The 18594-nt window shown below is 40.9% G+C and overlaps 1 protein-coding gene and 1 long non-coding RNA gene across 10 annotated transcripts in view; one reads left to right on the top strand and one right to left on the bottom strand.

Moving 5' to 3' along the window:
* MAML3 (mastermind like transcriptional coactivator 3) overlaps window positions 1-18594 on the bottom strand; it is a 295274-nt gene that overhangs the window by 111487 nt on the left and 165193 nt on the right. For 2 of the 9 annotated variants that reach the window (XM_086889824.1, XM_086889823.1), the window contains exon 3: window positions 8905-9088. The exons of the other annotated variants lie outside the window; for them this stretch is intronic. In XM_086889824.1, the coding sequence (XP_086745950.1) occupies window positions 8905-9000 (96 nt within the window). In that variant the 5' untranslated portion in view covers window positions 9001-9088. The remainder of the gene's footprint in view (window positions 1-8904; window positions 9089-18594) is intronic. 9 annotated transcript variants of the gene reach the window in all.
* On the top strand, window positions 16201-17350 carry LOC111928860 (uncharacterized). The gene is made up of 3 exons (XR_015286989.1): window positions 16201-16281; window positions 16425-16468; window positions 17266-17350. It is a non-coding gene; the product is annotated as an uncharacterized LOC111928860 (long non-coding RNA).

Genomic DNA, 18594 nt, shown 5'->3' with positions numbered 1-18594 from the left:
AAAACTGTGTACAGATGGGCTCAGCAAGAGGTTCTTAGACCTGGGATAGCTGAAAGGTGTGCCTGGGAAGTGGCATGGACTGTGTTCCTGTTCTGTTTCTTACACTCTTCTTGCTCACTGAGAGGATACTGGGCTAAATGCCCCTTAGAGATGACCCAGCATAGCTGTTCCTATACCCACAGTGTTTGCAGAAGAAATGCTGCTTAGAAGATATTTACTGAAATAAAACAAACAGAACCCTCCCTCTACCAGATTTTCAATGTTCTTGTTATGAAGCATTTTGACAATAATAAATGAGTTTACAAAGTAGTAGATGTACCATGCAATGTGGTAGAAATTAATTTCTAGTAGCCCCTAATTAAAGAGGAATTGGTGTGAAATAGCAACCTTAAAGCAATCCCTTGCTTTATTGCGTTTTGAACATGGACTGAATGCCAGACTGTGGTCATCTGATCAAAAGGAAACCAACTGACCATACTTTGTCCTATTCCCCTGTTCATCTCCCACCTTCACCCAGAACATGCAGCTCCAACACAACCAAAACCTACCTATCTGATTCTGGATTTTGAAAGATTGTTATTACAGTTTGGAAGAAGGAAGAACTGTGGAAACTACCACACCAAACATGAGGAGGCATAAGTAAGCAATTTTAGCTGTTAGGATCTCAACATCCTTTGTAAAGGTGTTAAAAATACATATTGTGATATTGGCTTTTCACAAGTATTAAGATGAATGCTATATGTATAATGTTAGATAGCTTTTGCTATGTCTTTTTCTTTTTCTCCTGCTAAAATTTAGGCAAAAGTCAAGAAGAATTTCAGACATTAGGGTTAGGTCCTTCCTGAGTAAAGAAGACAACCTCCATTGAACAGATGATGGGGCCCAGGCTGCTATCAACGCTGACCGGCTGTAGAAGAAACAACCCCAGACCAAATAAAAAGATGATAAAAGAGACATTAAAACCAAATGTGCGTGCTCTAAAAAGGCGGACCCAAGGAGTGGCCACCACGCAGAACAGTTCCTGGAAAAGTTTGAATATGCATGAACCCATGTGGCAGGAATGCTATATAAAGGGTCTTTCCAAAGCACCAAGTGTGTGCCCTTGGCATAGAGCTAAGCACCCGGCCATTTTAACCCTTTGCTTTATTGTCTTTGTCTCCTATTGTCATTTTGTTTATATTAAACCCCTTAAAATTTATCAGGTGAGTGAACCTCATTTTTCACAAAGATTATCCAGTTATCTATTTATGCACTATTATCCAGTGCATAAAATGTAACTAACAGCTATTTTTTCATATATAGTTTTTATTTCACTTGGAAAGTGAAAGACACCAGTAGGAGCCACAGCCAAGAGAGCCTTGAGGCCAAAATCTTCAATGTGCTGAGGCCCCAAAACAATGATGTCTTATTGAAAAATTTGATTTTGCTAGAGAACAGATCAATGACATCACAAATAAAAAGTCACAGAACAGATAAAAGTCACTTAAGAAAATGTACATTGTCATGATACTCAAAACACATTTTCTCTGCCTTGTATGTGTAATGGGATCCCATCTGAAAATGAAATCTAACAGAATTTAATTAAACAATAAACTCATTAAAATTTTGAAAATATAGAAGAATAAATATCTGGAGATCCTAGAAAGACAAAGAGACCATGTTTTCTTTTTCCTAGCTTTCCTTACTTTTCACATATGATGCTATGACTCAAATTAGCTCCACATAAATTCTGAATATAAAAAGATCACCAAATTAATTTTTTAATAGGGAAGGGAAAAAAATCAACCTCATTGAGCAGAACTTGAACTCCATTCCTCAGGATGATTAGTTTGGCCACTGGAGGGCTCCAATATTGTTTCTTAAAACAAAAGAAAGTTTACTAGGAAGGATAAACACATAACAAATAGCCTGGGCAATAAAGTTCAAACATAATACACAGTCTGAACCAAGATCTATGGGCTTGTAAGCATTCAGTAAAAGGCAGGACTAATTTAACAGTTGTTTTGCTCTTGTAACATAAAAGGATTTGAAGAAGAATAATTTTCCTACAGTTTGGCTATAAACATCTCCTCCACCTATTAAAATAGTTTTTATATGCAATTGCAGAATGAGTAGATGTCTGCAGGAAAGCAAAACCCATAGGTTTTCTTGTGACATGCTAGTAAAGCACTTCTTTTTGAATGCCCAATGCTGCAGAGTAGAAAAGAAGCGCATTCTCTGTCCCTCTCATGACTCCAGCCTTCCCAATGAAAGTTTACAGAGATATATCAGGCAACTCAGGAATTGGGAGCACAGCAGGATGCTCCCACCACATAAAGTCCTTGACAGTTCTTTAGATAAGCCATTGTTGGACGTTGCCTTTTATTTTTTAAGAGGATTTATATGCTCAGGGGCAGAAAGTCAAGGAATAACTGGCTTTAAAACTAATGGGTCTTTTCCCAGTAGCATGGCAGTCAAGATCTTATCAGAAAAATGATATGTGGTCCTGAAGAAGCAAGTACAGGCACTGATGTCAGTTAATAAGGTAATGACTGCAGCTTATCAGCTGATAAGCTAATGACTGCAGTGCTCCAGTTAAGGAAAAAACAAAAGCTATTTCATTATATAAGCATGAGAAAAAGTATTTTGGACATCATTCTACCTACAAACTTACAGGAGGGAAAAAAAATCTAAGTACCCCCTGGACTCCCCAATCCTTCCAGCTGGGGAGGATGGTGGGCTGTGATGGGCTGAATGTTGAATGTTTCACACTTAGCCAAACTTTACAATTGACTTAAGCAGTGCTAAAAATAAAGGAGGTTTATTTGAAATATCGAGAGATGATAGTGGGTACTATGATAAGCCAAATTATTCTTATTTGATGAAGTGCACTGTATTGGGTTGATGCACAAAACACTATGGTTTGCTGGCACAGTCTATTTTTTTTTTCTGCTTTGATGTAAAGGAAAAAAGAGAAAAAAAAAAGAAGTTTGCCTAAAATATCCCTGCTGCTCTTCTGTAGTCCCTTCCTCCAGCACATCACACATTAATTCTCTTCTGGGAGACTGCAATTCGAACATAATGAGATATTAATGAGCTTTGCACATATCCCCAGTCACAAGTGTTTCCCCCCCTCTGCAGCTCATTTCTCACAAACCTACAGAGATGTTTTGTTTGTTTTCCTGACACTGCAATTGTGACTCTCCCATCCTGCCCCCACCCCTTCCTGGCAAACCATGTTGCACCCTTCCCCTTAAGCTGCCAGCTCTAAAGAGCACCAAATGGGCTGGCACTGTCTTGTTTCCTAGACTAATGGATGCTTGTTTAAACACTGGAGCTGTTTGCATTGCTGCAGCTCACTGCATGTTAAACACAGTCCTCTGAAACTCTATGCCAATCCAATAAAGGTATCAGCAGTTCAGCGTGGGGAGGCAATTACTATAAAGTCCCAAGTGTGCCTTCTTAGCTCAAGGAAGGAAAATTTGATTGAACGACTATGAGGAAAATCAGATTTCAGCTCAGCATCATTAGGAAGACACAAGATTTCACTGTAACCAGGCCTGTGGAGAGCAGGAAGAAGTCAATGTATGACCTGGGGAATGCAACTGCACATTGTTAAGAGGGCTTTAAAGCTGGCCTGGTAGCAATGCTCTCCTACCTCCACAGAGCTCCTTCACTCTTCATCCACATGCCAAGTTGTGCTCTCTTTTCTCCTTGCCCCCATTTATTTTTTTTTAATTTTAAATTATATGCTGCCAATTTTGTTTCATCCTTCATAAATTTTTGAAACAATTCTTCCCCTGGTGAAGGCTCTTTCCTCTGTACAAAGTCATTGTCATATCAAAGGCAAAGTGTTACACAGGAGCATCTACTATAGAGCACTGATGGTAACCAAAAATGATCTGTGCTTCATTGAGAGATGAAAAAAATCCAGATCTCAGAATAACGATAGCCAATATTTCAATGGACCTGCTCTTTACCTGGCTGAGGGCAGAAAGTCAAGGGAGAAAGAAGATGTATTTCAGTTCATTTAATCCACAGAAAGAAAGCTGCTTTAAAGTGTTCTACTTCCTTTACTTTTAAGTGAAAGGTAAGGAGAGTAGGTAGCAAGGGAATGTTTTCATTTTATCCTTTATATTTTTTTCTTTAATTTTAAACAGACTCTGTAAGATGGCCTCACTCTGAGAGCAGCTTTCCAAATTATATGGAAAGTTTTCCATGTACTTTTTGTGGCCACAGCTACCCTCAGGAACCTAGGAGAAGGGGATTTGGCACACCAGATGAGGCCAGCAAGCCAGCAAGCTTGGCATCCTGCCCCTAGCTGGGTTCCACAGCTTTGGAGCTGTGGAAGGCTAAAATTTTCCTCTCCCTTCCATGCTGCATGGAAGGGATTGTGTGTACTGCTGGGAATCAGGAGAAAAGTCTTTGAAGGTGAACCTGTCCTCCTCAGAGCTGAGTCCCCAGTACTGTGGGCCAAATTTGCCCTGTGGAAGGGCATGGCTGGCAGAACACAACTGGCACCAGCCCATGCCCAGAGTTCCTGACCACTGCCCCAGCCAGGGCTGGCATCTGACTAATGGGCTTAAGGATCAAGCTGTCCCTTCAAAGCAAAGTTCTCACAGGTCAGAAATCCAGTGTGATGCTAAAAACTGCAGGCGAAAGGTAGAGGGTTGTGCCAATTAGCTGATTACTGAAGGATGAATATAATCCAACTGCCATTACTCCCACTGGGAGAAACTGCCATTCTCCACACTGCAGCAAGGAGGACAGGGAGGAGGATTTCCTAATTTTGAAAAAGGAGACTGCTTATTTATTCATTTTCTTACAATATAAGAAAACAACTTGTGGGGAGAAGATGGAGTTAATCCCAAAATCTCACCTTTCCTGCTCTAGAATTACTCTTGGAGCTGCAAACCCCCTGCGGACTCCAAACTCAGAGCAAGCAACAGGATGCCACAGGCAGCCTGAGTACAGCTAGTTAGAGTGACTGCCTGATGAGTGTTTTGACAGAAATGAGAAGCTTTAAACCAAGAGGGTAAAAGTGTTGGGAAACATTTGTTTTGTTACTAAAAAAAAACAAAAAACAGTGAGAGAGAGAAAAAAAAAGCACAGTAACTTTCTTATTTTCAGTTTTACAGCAAAACACAAACAATCAATGAACAAACAGCACTTGGTTTTGTTGGTACTCCTTGCCAGAGCGGAGGCAGCAGGAAGGATGATCTGGAGACATAATGTATAGGTAAAGGGGGAATCCTTCCACACACTGCTCTTCAGTTAGGACTTGGAATTTAGAGATTTAATTTCCTCACCTTAGAAGACTGTTATTAAGAACACAGTGCAAAGAGCACCATTGTCCTGGGTGGAGTAATGCAGCAGCCAGTGCCTAACCAACACCAAAACAAAAACTGGGCTGCTTGAAAGCATCACACCCAGAGAACCCCAAGAGACTCTTGTCACATTATATAACTCCTTCACTCTCTTGAAGCTGAGAATACAGTTTATGGTGAGGGCTTGAGAAACCCACTCACCTTCTCACCAGTGGTAAGTGGAATGATTTCCTGATGAGACTAGGGAAGGATGTGGCTCTTAAAATCATCAACTACTGCAGAATATAGCCTTTAATTTGAACAAAACAACACAACAAGAACAAAACCCCAGCCCATGTGGTTGCACAGGTAACTTCCCAAATATGACCATTGATGTTTCTGAGTCTGTAGACAGGCTTCTGCTGATCCCAAGAAGCTGCACTGTGAAATCAATAAGACTCATTAAGGACAATCAGTACCCTATGGGCAGCAGCAAAACTGCCAAGAATCCTGCCACTTTTGTCCTTCTACTGTTACTGGGGAAGCTCTGATTGACAAGAAAGGTAGATTTCCCACTTGCTTACATTCAGCAGTGAGAGGAAGTTGCAGATTTAGTCCTACAGGAAGGTCTAGCCACAGCACCCCACAAGGAATATCAATATTTGCTTCTGTCAGAGAAGGGCTTTGCAAACTCAGAATCACCTACACAAGGTGTCATCCCACTGCAACATGGGATGAAGCTCTGTCTCCTGCAACCACTTGTCCTTGAACTCCTCAACAAGCTTTCCTGCCTCCTGACACCCCACAGTGCTGGTGAGTTGATAATCTTCAGTTCCTCAGCTTTGAGATGCACAGGGAGCTATACCATGAAAGACAGACCAGGCTGTCAAATAACACAAAGTGTGCTGGAGGTTATTTTCTTTCTCTTAATTCTAGCACTACAACTAGAGGATCTGCCACCCATTGTCTTCCCCTATGTTGGTGGTGAACCACTAAGGAGGTATCTTGGGACTCAAGGAAGGTACTACTCAAGTAGTACCTTCAGCTTGTTCAAGGTCTGCCTCTCCCCAGCTCCCATCTCATTTCAGTGACTTCCAGTTTTCACTTGTTCCCTTCAGCCTAGAACCTCCTTGGGCACTGAGCTGGTCCTGCACCACACAACACATGCTCTCTGACACACACTAGCACAAGTGACAAAATAGATGTGTAGACAGGGTCACTGAAGATGAATCCCCAAGGAGATTATACTTTGAGAATGAAATAACTACCAATTTTTAAAGATTCAGTTACTTGAAGGCATACATTACATACTTGTTACTTGAAACATATTTCACTGTTTGATTTGAAATGGTACCTCTGAAGGGTCTGACTGATTTCCTTCTTTGAGATATGACTCCAGGAAATGCACAAAGAATACAATAAGGTTTAAAGCAACAAGAATTTCCTCCTTCCCATCCCCTTTTTTATAAAATGCACCATGACAGCATAGTTATAAATATACAGTTTAAGTTGATCAGAATAAAATAGCTTTTTATTTTTTTTAAATAGGAACCTAAAACCTAGGTTTACACAATGGAGATAGATTCCTATTAATCAATATTGTGGAAGAAAAGTGTAACAAATTGTAGTACACCCAATGTCTGTAATATGTTTAGATAAAAAACCTGAACATTCTTATAATTCACACTTTCAAGGGAAATAAATGGAAGGATTGACAGAGACTACATTTTTCAGGAGAAAAACCTAGGGGGAAAAAAAAATCCCAAGTGCTCCTCAACCATTATATCATCTCATCAGAAGATGCACAGTGTGATGATGAGGTAAAGGAAATTGAGAAGATGCCATTTTCTTCTTCATTTCCTGCAGGGAGAATCTGGAGGTAGGTTTCATCATTATAAATCCAAACCACCACAGGTATACTAAATGTTTTGTTTGCAGTGTGAGACCTCCAAGGGAAGCACCCGGTTACAAGCAAGAGTGGGTGAACTCCGCTTCTGTGAAGTGGAAGGGCAGCAAGAGAAAGTGGGGGTGTGAAGCGTAAAGAATGAGGTCTGCCACTTTCAATCTTGGTTTCTTGGTCCTGAGTAGGAAAGTACAAGCCCCACTACTGAAGATACACTTCCTGGCCTAGGAAGTGGAATTTCAGGTTGTCAGTTACAGAAACAAGAGAGGAAAGAAACCCCAAAACACCAAAAGCAACCACCTACATTTTCATTTCCAGAACAGTTCAAATATTGTCTCAGCTACACATATAAAGTATCCAGGTTTTGAAAATGCGACGTATCAGATTTATGAACATGAGACCTGTGCACATAAGAACCTTTGAACAGGTACCACAAAACTGAAAGACATTTCTGGAAATGTTTTTTGTTCCTTCCAGTTCACATCAATAGTCACTGCCTTGAAATCAGTAACATTAGACTGGCATTCACTGTCACTAACCAAACAAAAATCAGCCACATAACAGTGCACAAAAATGGCAAGTCATCAGTTGTACTTCACTGAAGGTACCTAATAAAAGTGTTACAATATGCCCAAGCATTAATAAACTTACTTCAGGAACTGCTGACTACATGTGATTTTGGTTGGGCTCTTTAAGTAGCCTGAAGAATGGAGGCAAATTAAATGCTATTGGAAAACACTTTGCAGAACACCCCAAGAGTGGCTCAGGGGGCAGAATTTGGAAAGCTAGGGATCAATGGGCTTTGTGTTACTGACAGACAAGGGAGGCTGGTTTGGTTTCAAACAGCTGAAAATATCCCCACTTTTGATCATTAGCTGTGTTTCACACTGGAACCTTTGGTGTTGTATCTCAAACATGTCCTCAGACTCCTGCAACTGATAATAGAGCATTTCAAATAAACTGAAAAGTGCCAGATTCACCTTAAAATGCCTCACTGAAATAATTTCCGAAGTGGATTCTGGTACTTCCTCAAATAAAGTCTGTGAAATAGACAAAGTGTTTCACTTGCAGCGATGCTGAGGACTGGGCATGGCCAGTCTGTGCTATAAGGACTGGATCTGATCTGCAAGGTAGTTTTTCTTGGTGCCCATGTCAGCAGAGCAAACCTTTAACCATTTTCAGTATGCTTCTGGTGTCTTGAGCACTTCCAGCAGATTGAAAGGATTAGCACTTATAAAAAGGATTGCAGCTGATCAGGGCACAAGGATTTTTTCTACCAGCTAAATGGAACAACTGCTCTCTGTAGCCTGAGACACCAGATTTATAGATCCTTTAGATAGAATGTAGATTTAAGGTCATGCAGTAGTGTACACTGTCTCTTTTCTCTATGGTATATTTAGATAACCAGAACAATGGTTATTAGTGGTAACAATAAAGCAAATAAATCAATAAATCAGAGTAATGCAATTTCAGTAACTGACAAGGGTAACTTAGTGATCAAAACTCAGATGTCAACCTAAAACTCAGACTTCAAAGTAATTTTTCAGAGGCCATGCTATTCATAGACAATTAACACTGATGCTTACAGGAAACCTCACCCAGCTATGGGACAGGTATCCAATCCCCTCCAGCTCCACAGTGGCCCACAGAACTCCAGCTTATGCTTCTTTGGACATGCTGTGAGAGTGTTCATATATAGGAAACACCAGCACATACCTCCTTTCCTATAACAGCTTCCCTCCCCTCTCTGAGCTCACAGGGATGTGTGCTGATGTGGATACATGGCGATGTGTGAGAAAGTTCACTACACATTTCAGCTCTCGGTTAATTATCCGGTTTGCATCTGTTCCACTGTACTTCTGCCTTGCATCTGCTTCACCCAAGGAAATCCTGCAGAAAGCTTCAAGAAAAGAGAAAAAAAAAAAATCCAGGCAAATATAATGTTTCTCTTGGCATGTCTGTATTAGTGGCCAGGCTGATAGTTCTGCCTATGGAAGTGACAAAATTTGCATTGTTTGGCTTTCATTTGTCCTTCAGAAGCAAGCACAGAAACTATCAGCAGCAGTGGTATACCACAGAACAACAATAGAAAGAAACCATATAAATCTGTCCAAAGCCTTCCCTGGAAGCTCTTCCAATAAAAGTTGAGGGATTATTTTCTTGCAATTTGAACAAGTGTGCACTCCAAACCAGAGCTTCCAGAATAGTCCTGTGACTAATATAATTCTGGATTATGATCCACACTTCACATAAATCACCTACCTAAGTAACAGCTGCAAATCAAAACCACAACAGACATCATGGGTAGGCCAAGTGAGCAGCCTTTTGGGCTACCCAATTTTGGCAGCTAATACCTGCAGCAGCTTCTGTCTTCCTACTCCTTATTGGGCAGAATGAACTCAGGACAGGAAGCTGGCATATTTTGCAAGTGACACACGGTGTTGAAGACTTGGATCCATGAGGAACCAAGTCCCTTGTGTCAGCTGAAACCAAGATGTGAACACCACAAAGTTAAGGGAATACTTGAGTTGCACTTTTCTTTTAGCCTCCTCCACCCTGCCTCATTTTGATTACTTTGTCTTTCAGGACTTTATCTTCATTCCAGTTTACAAAGCATCTCCTGATGGTGGACTGAAAAAAAAAGAGAGCCAGTAACAAAGCAGCCTAATATTGTCTTAGTAAAAAAATTCTCCTCAGAAGAATAAGTGACAGGAGGGAAACCCCATGGAGCACAAAGGCTGCGCTGGTGCATCTCTGCATCTCCAGCTCTTAGTGATGTTTATTCCTGAAATGTGTCAGTTACAACAGGAACATTAGCCAGCACTGATTTTAAGAAGGGAGAGAAAGGAGAATGTCTTTTTTCTCCTCTCCCTCATTTAGCTCCCATGGCCAGCCCTTACCTGGACCAGCTCTCTTGTGTCTGGAGCTCTGCCAAGAGGCTGTGCCCTGGCTCAGGGCAGGATAATACCCTGCATGGCTGTCCTGGCATTTGCTGAGCCTTTGCCCAGCTATTGGTGGCTTACCCCATCATATATATTATACACTCCATGATGTTTACAGGCTGGACAGCTAAATATTTACCTGATCTAATTTATCAAATCAAACTTGGGTTTGATACATTTAGTTAGTAACAGGTGACTCTTGATCCTTTGGGCCTTTCTGCTTCCTGAGGTCCATGATGACTGTGTTGTGAAACCAGAGTCTGGCTGTCACTACATTAGGGTCTGGGACAGAGAAGATGACAGAAGGCTGCTTTTAAGCCAGACCTGCTATAATTTTTGTCTCAGATGGAAAGACACCCCAGACTGAAGTTTCCAGCACTACTGTTTACAGGAGGAAGAAGGCAGACAGAGCAATGTTCTCTCCAGTGCTTCCCTGCTTCTCCTGTCCACTCACCTACACTTCTCAGGGGAGCTGGAGAAGAGATGGTCTCAAGGTATCTATTTTCCTCTTGGCTACTCCTGCTAGACCAAGCCCTGAGGTGCCAGCAGTAGCCTTGCAATGAAGTAGCAATACATTAAAGAGAGAATAAACGGCATTAATACAGCTTTCCTTAAAGAAGCATACTGATACCCTGACTAGGAGTAAGGAGATGAAAAAAAATAAATCACAGCATCCTCACTTAAAACTACCTCTAATGCAGAGTTGTTGCAGGACTTTTAAAGAGAAGAGATGGGATGGAGAGAGACCAACAGGAAGTAAAAATACTCTGTGTATGAAGCCCTTTGCCTAGTCTGCTTCAGTAAGTCACTATTTCTCAGCAAAAAGAAGTCAAATTCATGGAAGTGTCTTCATGGATATAGAACAGCCTATAGCAAAGAAATTCTGCTTTATAATTTACTTAATGACCTGGGGAAGATATTAGTCAAAACATTTATTCTATAAAGCTATATTAAATCAACCATTTCAATATTTTCTCCTCTAAAAGCTCTGATCTCTGTGGAAGAGCTTTTCTCTACACATTCCACAAAAGACAGGACAATTGGTCTCCTTTTCTCTAGACATATATTCTGTTAATCCTTACTAGTTTATTATTTTCATCCATAAAAATCAGATTGTTATGTAATTCCTAACTGCAGCAAGAATTGTGTACAGACTAATGTACCTAGATCTCACTGACAAAAAGGATAACATCTTAGATTATGTTTAAAGAAATATAAGCACATCAGAGTTGTTCTAGGCAAAATATTCATTCTACTTCCCCAGATGATGCCACTTCGTTCCGGTACACTGTAAATAAAGAAAACCAGAATTACAAAGGTCTTGGCTTTGTTTTCACATTGTCTTAGACTAGATAAGCAAAGAACTGGAATGTCAAAATATGGCCCATAATTAATAAATTAATCTCAACAAATTCTTTTCTTCACAGTATGAAGTATTGCTTGAGCCAAGAGTCCCAAATCACAGGGAAAGCAGGGACAAGGTGAGGTTTATTTGTTCAGCTTTCAGATAGCAGCTCTACTCAGGAGAGTTTCTAGAAACTGAGGGACCTTCAGTATTTCAAAAAGTGAGGAAGATTTTCATCCTTTCTATAGGAAATTAGAACCCATCTCACAGGAGGGCAGCCATGATACCCTTAAGGCCAAGAAACACAGTGCCCAGTCAAAATACCACCTCCTGATCCTGAATTATTTAACTCATGCCTTTGGGATTGTTTGTTATTGTAGCAGTAATTTTCTAGTAAGTTGCTGTAATGTCTTTGAGAATGTCCTTGGCTCTGGTTAAATTAAAAATGTTTTCAATTATTATTTAAAACTAGAGTCTCTCCTGTTTGGGATTTTGCAAATGGCATGTATAAATTTTCTGCTCATCAGGTGAGAAGTCTCAGTAGAATCCTTACACCATGTGAGAGTCCCATGGGAACGGAAAACAGTTTACCCTAGATAGATGACTTTATATTGTTACATTATAAAAACTTTTACAGAAAGAATACTTCCTAGCAGGTGTCAAGCTTCTGTACTGTGTAATCTATCATCAAATCTCAAAGACATCTGGCCAATTATTTTATTTTCCTTTTAAAAACCAAGGAGGGGAAATAAAATCAAATTTAACATTTACATTACTATTTGTGGAAGTGAAAATAATGTTTTTTCCAGCAGGTTATGTCATACCTACTTTTTAGTGTAACATGTTGACAAACTAAATATTTTCTAGAAAACTTCTCTGCTACCATTAAAAAAATGGGGATTTTCCACTTTATGACAGCTTTAATCAATGTTAAAATATTTTTTATAAAAGGTGGGCAGATGCTGCTCACTTTGAATCATTTTGTTTCTTTGGGGAATTTTTTCCTAGGTGCAGACTGAATTTGGACTTTCAAATTACTTTGTTTGACCAGACAGATCAGCATACCTTGGCCCCGCTTTATTTCCCCCAGCATCTGATTGGTGTGAAATACTGAAACCCCCTCCTGCAGTAGAATGGTAACAGCAGCACTGCAGATTTTGTTGAGTAACTCTGATGGGAACTCAGTCCTGCATCACATTTGAGGACTTTCTTAAAGGTGCCAATGTCATTTAGGCTGTAATCTTTACCATTATCAACACGCAGGAGTATGTGAATTGTGCTGTCCTAGTAAGAAACATGCATCCCTCAACATAGCGCTGTGTGGGGAGAGGTCAAATTTTTTATATTGCTTCTTTCCCACCAGAAGTTACCTTATATGCACACACAGCTCAGGGAGACAGATTCCTCCAAATGAGGGAGAGTCCTTCAGGAAAAACAAACAGACCAACCCAGTCCCCATTTTCCCTGAACTTTTCTTGTCTTCTGTTTTCTAAACAGCTTTCTCTGTAGCTTTAAGATCCTTTGGTGTTCATGTCCAACACCCACCCCAAAAGCTCTCAATCACCACCACACCACACAACACTACTGCGTGCAGCAAAGCATACTGGCTTCTGCAAAACACTATTGGAATTCCATGATAAGGATGAAAGACTCCTTAGAGCTCTGCAATTCTTGTAAGCAAATAGCAGCTACCTCTTAAGGCAGGTAGGGTAAATCATGTGCACCTTTTAATTGTTTTTGGATGTAAAACTTGCTGAATTTATGAGTTCAATTTTTCTATTGCAATCCTCTAGCAGGTTCCCACTCATAAGCAGCAAATATGGATCCATATAAAAAATCTGAGCAGATAATTTGTGGTGTAATAAAAAAGAGAATTGCAAGTTGCAGGAAGGTGGGGAAAAGTAAAAAGGAAAGGAAAAAAAGCAACAGCAACCGGTGACAACTTCCTCCTGACATTGATTAATTTCAGCTGGTGAGAAGTTCCATGCTGGGAACCACACAGATACTATTGCTGGTTTTGTCAGAGAATCCTTCTCAAGTTTCACCTAACCCATTTAAACTCCTGCTGCTGCTGTTGTAAAAGCATCATAAAAATAGCAACAAAACTGTGCTTTCTGAAGCAAGCAGTGCAGAAAAATAGCCTTCACAAAAGCAAAGTTTGCAGCACACTGTAATTAAGCTCCCATCCTGACAGTGGGAGCATGGAGTTTCATTCTAAATTTAGCAGAAGGCTCTCTGAAGTACAACCCCATTTCTAATGCAAGATTTACAAATTAAGTATATGCCAGCCTCCTCCTAGGAACTCTTTAAGAAATATTTGGAGTTCCAGTGCAAGAAATTTATAGCAGGGACTTAAGGTAGTCTTTGTCGTCAATAAGTTTGGTTGGTTTATTCCTTGCCTTCACAGTGCTCAGTGCAGAGTATGTCCTACTCACAGGCAGGAAGAGCAGCATCTGCCAGGCCTGCTGGCTCAAGCAGGCAGCAGTACACACACAGCACAAAAGAAAATCCCCCCAAACCCTTGACTTTTCCCCTAATATTGATTTCTTTATCCAGCTTCCAGCAGCTGCTTCTAATGGCATTTTACCTTGAATTGGGAAGGCAGTAAGGACTTTGTCAGCTTTGGATTGTCTTTATTTAATTAAGCCTAAAGCAGAGATTTAAGCCAGCTTCAACTAGCTCATACTAAAATGCAGCATGGCTGACAGGCATGAATGAGACCACACCAAATGTAAACTGAGTTTGGAAACTATCTTTTTAATTAGATATACTTGATGTCAGGAAAATTAATCCATGATGTCAGAGGTTTATATCCAAAAAAGGAGACAGAGGAGCCCTGTAACTTTATTAGAATAAAAGGAGAGGCCATGGGGCATCACCCTGGGGTCTCTCAAATTGCTAGAGGATGCAGCCTCCTTTTTATCCTAATTTCCCATCATTTCCTTCTCTCCCCATTGGCTGAGGAACCTGAGAGGAACATACTTCCCCAATCGCCTAATACAGATCCCCTTCTAATGTGCATTCCCCCCCCTTCCCTTTTTTTTCTTTGTGTCTCTGTTTTTTTTCTCCAAGTCCAGGAATGTAGCAGGGCCTTGGGTGAGCAACAGTCTGTATCAATTAGTGGAATTCCTATGGAATTTATGGCTCCTCCTATTGCTTTTTTCACCTATCAGTATCTGGGTATATCTACCATCAGGCCCACAGCTTGTTTGTAAAGACACCTCTCTCTCATTCTTTTCATTAATATAGGTCATCTCCAAATCCTAACTGCATCATCTGATGGTTATCAGAATAATTAATAATTTCCATAAAGAAACTGTCTTTTAAGTCTGGAGAAATGTGACTTTAGCCTATGTTTAATCTATGTTTCTTGTCCAGCTTGCAGGTCTTTTCATCTGCATCCTGTACCATTTCTGGTGCAAAGGAAAGAGGAAGGAAGCTCTGGGGTCACCCTCCATGGCAGTGCCCATGTTGCTGGAACTTCTTGTGGGAGGGTAAGCGGCTACTGGTGAGAGCCTCTGAAGAGGTGGACATAGCTCTGAGGTTTGGCACCACCAGGCAGGATAAGTGTTTCCAAGAAGGTATGCACCACGACTGCTTTTGACAGCTGTAATGGCTCCAAAGCAGCTGGGTAAACTATAAATATAGCAACGCACTCCCAGCAAAATCCATTTTTGATGGAGTCCAGCCTGCTCCTCCCTGCACTCTGTAAGTTAGGCCCAGCTGCTGGTAACACGCAGCTCAAAGCTGGGCTCTGGGAATTGTGGCAAATTCTGTGGACCTTGGAACACCTAAGTAAGCTCGGCAGAAGCAGAATCCAGCTCCTCAACCCCATCCCTAATGGCTAACCATTCTGAAACTACAGGAGAACTGCAGGAACATGGGGATACCAAATATTGGCATGTGATCAGGTACTTACAAGAGAAGCATGTTTCCCCAATCTACACAGCCCTGGATGAGCCCAAGGATGTACCTTTTTCTGCCCTCCCTTTCCCAGCATTTAATCTGTGCAAAATTCAGGTCTGCTGCAGTTCAGGCCACTTAATGCTAACCTGCACACTACATCATTCACCTTCCTGAAGGTGGGAATGACAGTGACGGCACAGAACATCAGACTTGTGAGTCCGTAGGACATCCCAGGCTGTCTTGTGGATGGATGGCCAAATTTCCTGACACAAAACCCAGGATCCCACATGCCTATGGCTGCTATTCTTCTTGTAAGTCTTAATACTTCTGCTGTTCTGTACAGCACCATGCAGGATGAACCTTTCTCCTACTGCATATACCAAAAGTCACATGGAAAAGTGAGCAGTGTCACTGTATCAATGTCCTTTAAAAACGAAATTCCAAGCCCTGTATTTAGTAAGAGGCTCCAGGCTGTATGTGGAAGCTGTGAACATTTAACAGTGAGCAAATCCACTATTTACCCAAGGCTGTTTTCCTCATGGCTGTTATTTTTTTTCAGTAGCATGTATGCATGCCTTTGGTGTTTACTGTCAGCAATTTTCAGTGTGCTGACATGGCTAAAAGTAACCACAAAGCCAATATAAGCAAGCAAAGAATAGAAGCAGAAGTAGAAATGTCAGGAGGCACAGGCTTCAACTTTGCAATCCTGCAGCTGTAAGAACCAAGGTAACCCAGCTTTCGTGGAGAAGAACCGGATCCCCTGTCACAATGGTCATAACTTCTATGAGGCAGGAAAGAGCACAGCAGTACAGGTCACACCACCTCCCTGTCCTCTGAGACTGTGTATGGAGAATCAATAGCTTCCCCAAGCAGGATCCAACATCCCAGCCCACCGGATCAGTTCAGAGCCATGATTTCATAGTTACTCTGTTGCAAACTCCTTGCAAATCCCAGTGGTGATTTAAGAGCTGTCCTGAGAGCTCTCCTTACTGGAGGCAAGATCCGAGTTTCCTCAAAGTAACATTCAGCCTGTTTTTTTCTAGGCTGTGGCACAACCACCACCTTCTGCTTGCAGATACAGCTTCAGGTGAAAAAATACAAATGAATTCCATCATGGAATTAAGGCAACAAAGGGAGGCCTTTAAAAAGCACCTGGGACCTGATAGAAAAACTGCTCCCAGCAAACACTCAGCCCATACAGCACCCTGATACAAATGCTGGAGAGTTAGAAATTTATAGTTAAGAAGAGAGTTAGAAGCTTGTGTTAATTCATTCTTTAAAAATATATTTTTTCCAAGGCCAGTAATTATAAGAAATTTTTCAGGATTAGATTTTTCCACCTCACAACTGTTTTCAGTCCAAGATATTGATGCCTTGAGAAGGCTGACCTACAACAGAGGATAGACAGATTTAAGAGTAAAGTAGGTAGTTATTGAAAGGCCATTAGGAAACACCTTGGGCAGTACAAGAGCCTGGACAGGGCTCTTGTACTGCCCAAGATGGACTTAAAAATGGTCACAAAATGGACGACTGGTCATGAGGTCTCACAATTGTATAAGTTTTGGTCCATTTGCATACCAGCGTTAAATGTCCAATCACAGCTTCAGGTTACGAAGTCCCATCCTTCTTGTTTTCTCTCTTCAGTCCACCATTGTTTATGCTTTTGGGCCTGAAACCTAAAATGATTGTCCTTGGAATCAAGCTAGAAAAAGTATTGTTTTGTCTACCTACTCTGTGAAGAGAGCTCATAATACTTAATATGAAGCTCAAAGCTACACACCTAGGCAGCACAGAATATGAAAAATATGAAAGCTAAAACTTAAGGCATCAATATCAAAAAGACATGTAACAATGACTAACACTGTCCATTTTCCTTTGTTCCAGTTCCAGGACTTGCAGATTTGGAGCAACTTCTGTGCACATATGTATCAGAGGACCAAATAATTATTTTCATAAATGTCTTCCAGAATTATGGAGAGTATAATTATTTATATAGCAAAACATACCCACAAACTCTACTAAAATATACTGTGAATCTTTTACTTTTTGAGGAACATCTACATCAATGGCAAAGAGAAAGAAAAATGAGAAATGCTATGTTCATGAAGACCTCCCAACATTACTTCAGGCATTAGTGCAGTAAGATATAGTGACTATAGCCCACTTTGCAGTGGTCAGGGATATTGAGGCTCAGGGGCCTGTTACCAAAATGCCTCAACCCTAGAGGGGACAACACAAGAGAAGAGAGATGCCCCTCTTGAGGAAAACCTTATTCCCATGGGCCTTTGCAGCCACATGTTAACACCTTTTGGGTTGCGGTGTTCTGATAGTGCGTGAGGACTGATGTCACCCTTGTTCAGCCCCATTCGCCATTCAGGTGCCCTTACCTAGAATGTTCCTCCTTCCCTTAACCCCCATTGGCTCTGTTTTGCAACATTGTTCCACCCCTGTTATCCCCTTGGTTCTCCCAGTCTTTAGCCAACCCCCTGCACCACTTCCCCTTCTCCCTGTTGGGCCTCAATCCTCAGATCCGCCCCTTTTGCCCCTCATTTAACCCTGTGCCCTTAACCCAATCCTTTGTTCTCATCCCCAAACCTTATCAAGGCTGTGTTCAATAAACCAGTTGTCGGAGTACCAGACGAGAACACATCCCTTCATCTTAAATTGTCAGCATTTCTACAGTGTGCTTTGGGGTCAGAGATGCAACTCAGGATCTCTTTGCTGTAACACAGGGATAGGTGAGTTCTCCAGAGAGTTACTTGGATCCACTTAGTTCCTGTTCCAGAAATGCCTCTGGCACCCATGGAAACAATCAGGATCTACCTGTTTTTGACTGATCAGCACAGAAGCTGTGTTCTTTACTGCTTTGTTGCTCAGTCTTCTTTCTTATCCCTTTCTAAACTGCAGTAAAAACATTCCCCCAAACTGAAGCCAGCAGGGCAGCACAATTATGATAAGACTCGCAAAATATAATCATTTGCATATCTGTGACTGACAGAGAAGATCATTAATTAGGCATTCTGAGTATATGTATATATGTATAAATTAGCATCTATTCATCATTTAGACTGTAGTAGTTTTTTTATATCTGAATATTAACTATGTAGGAAAATTACTAAGTTTTCCACGGAAGGGCATCCAAGAAGAAATTTCATCAGCAAAAATCAAATGAGAATTACAAAAATAATCAAAATAGTGGAGTGAACACTGAAG

Source organism: Cyanistes caeruleus, chromosome 5 (assembly GCF_971803275.1).
Source record: "Cyanistes caeruleus chromosome 5, bCyaCae1.hap1.1, whole genome shotgun sequence".
Taxonomy (NCBI): domain Eukaryota; kingdom Metazoa; phylum Chordata; class Aves; order Passeriformes; family Paridae; genus Cyanistes; species Cyanistes caeruleus.
This window is presented reverse-complemented; position numbering and strand designations above follow the sequence as displayed.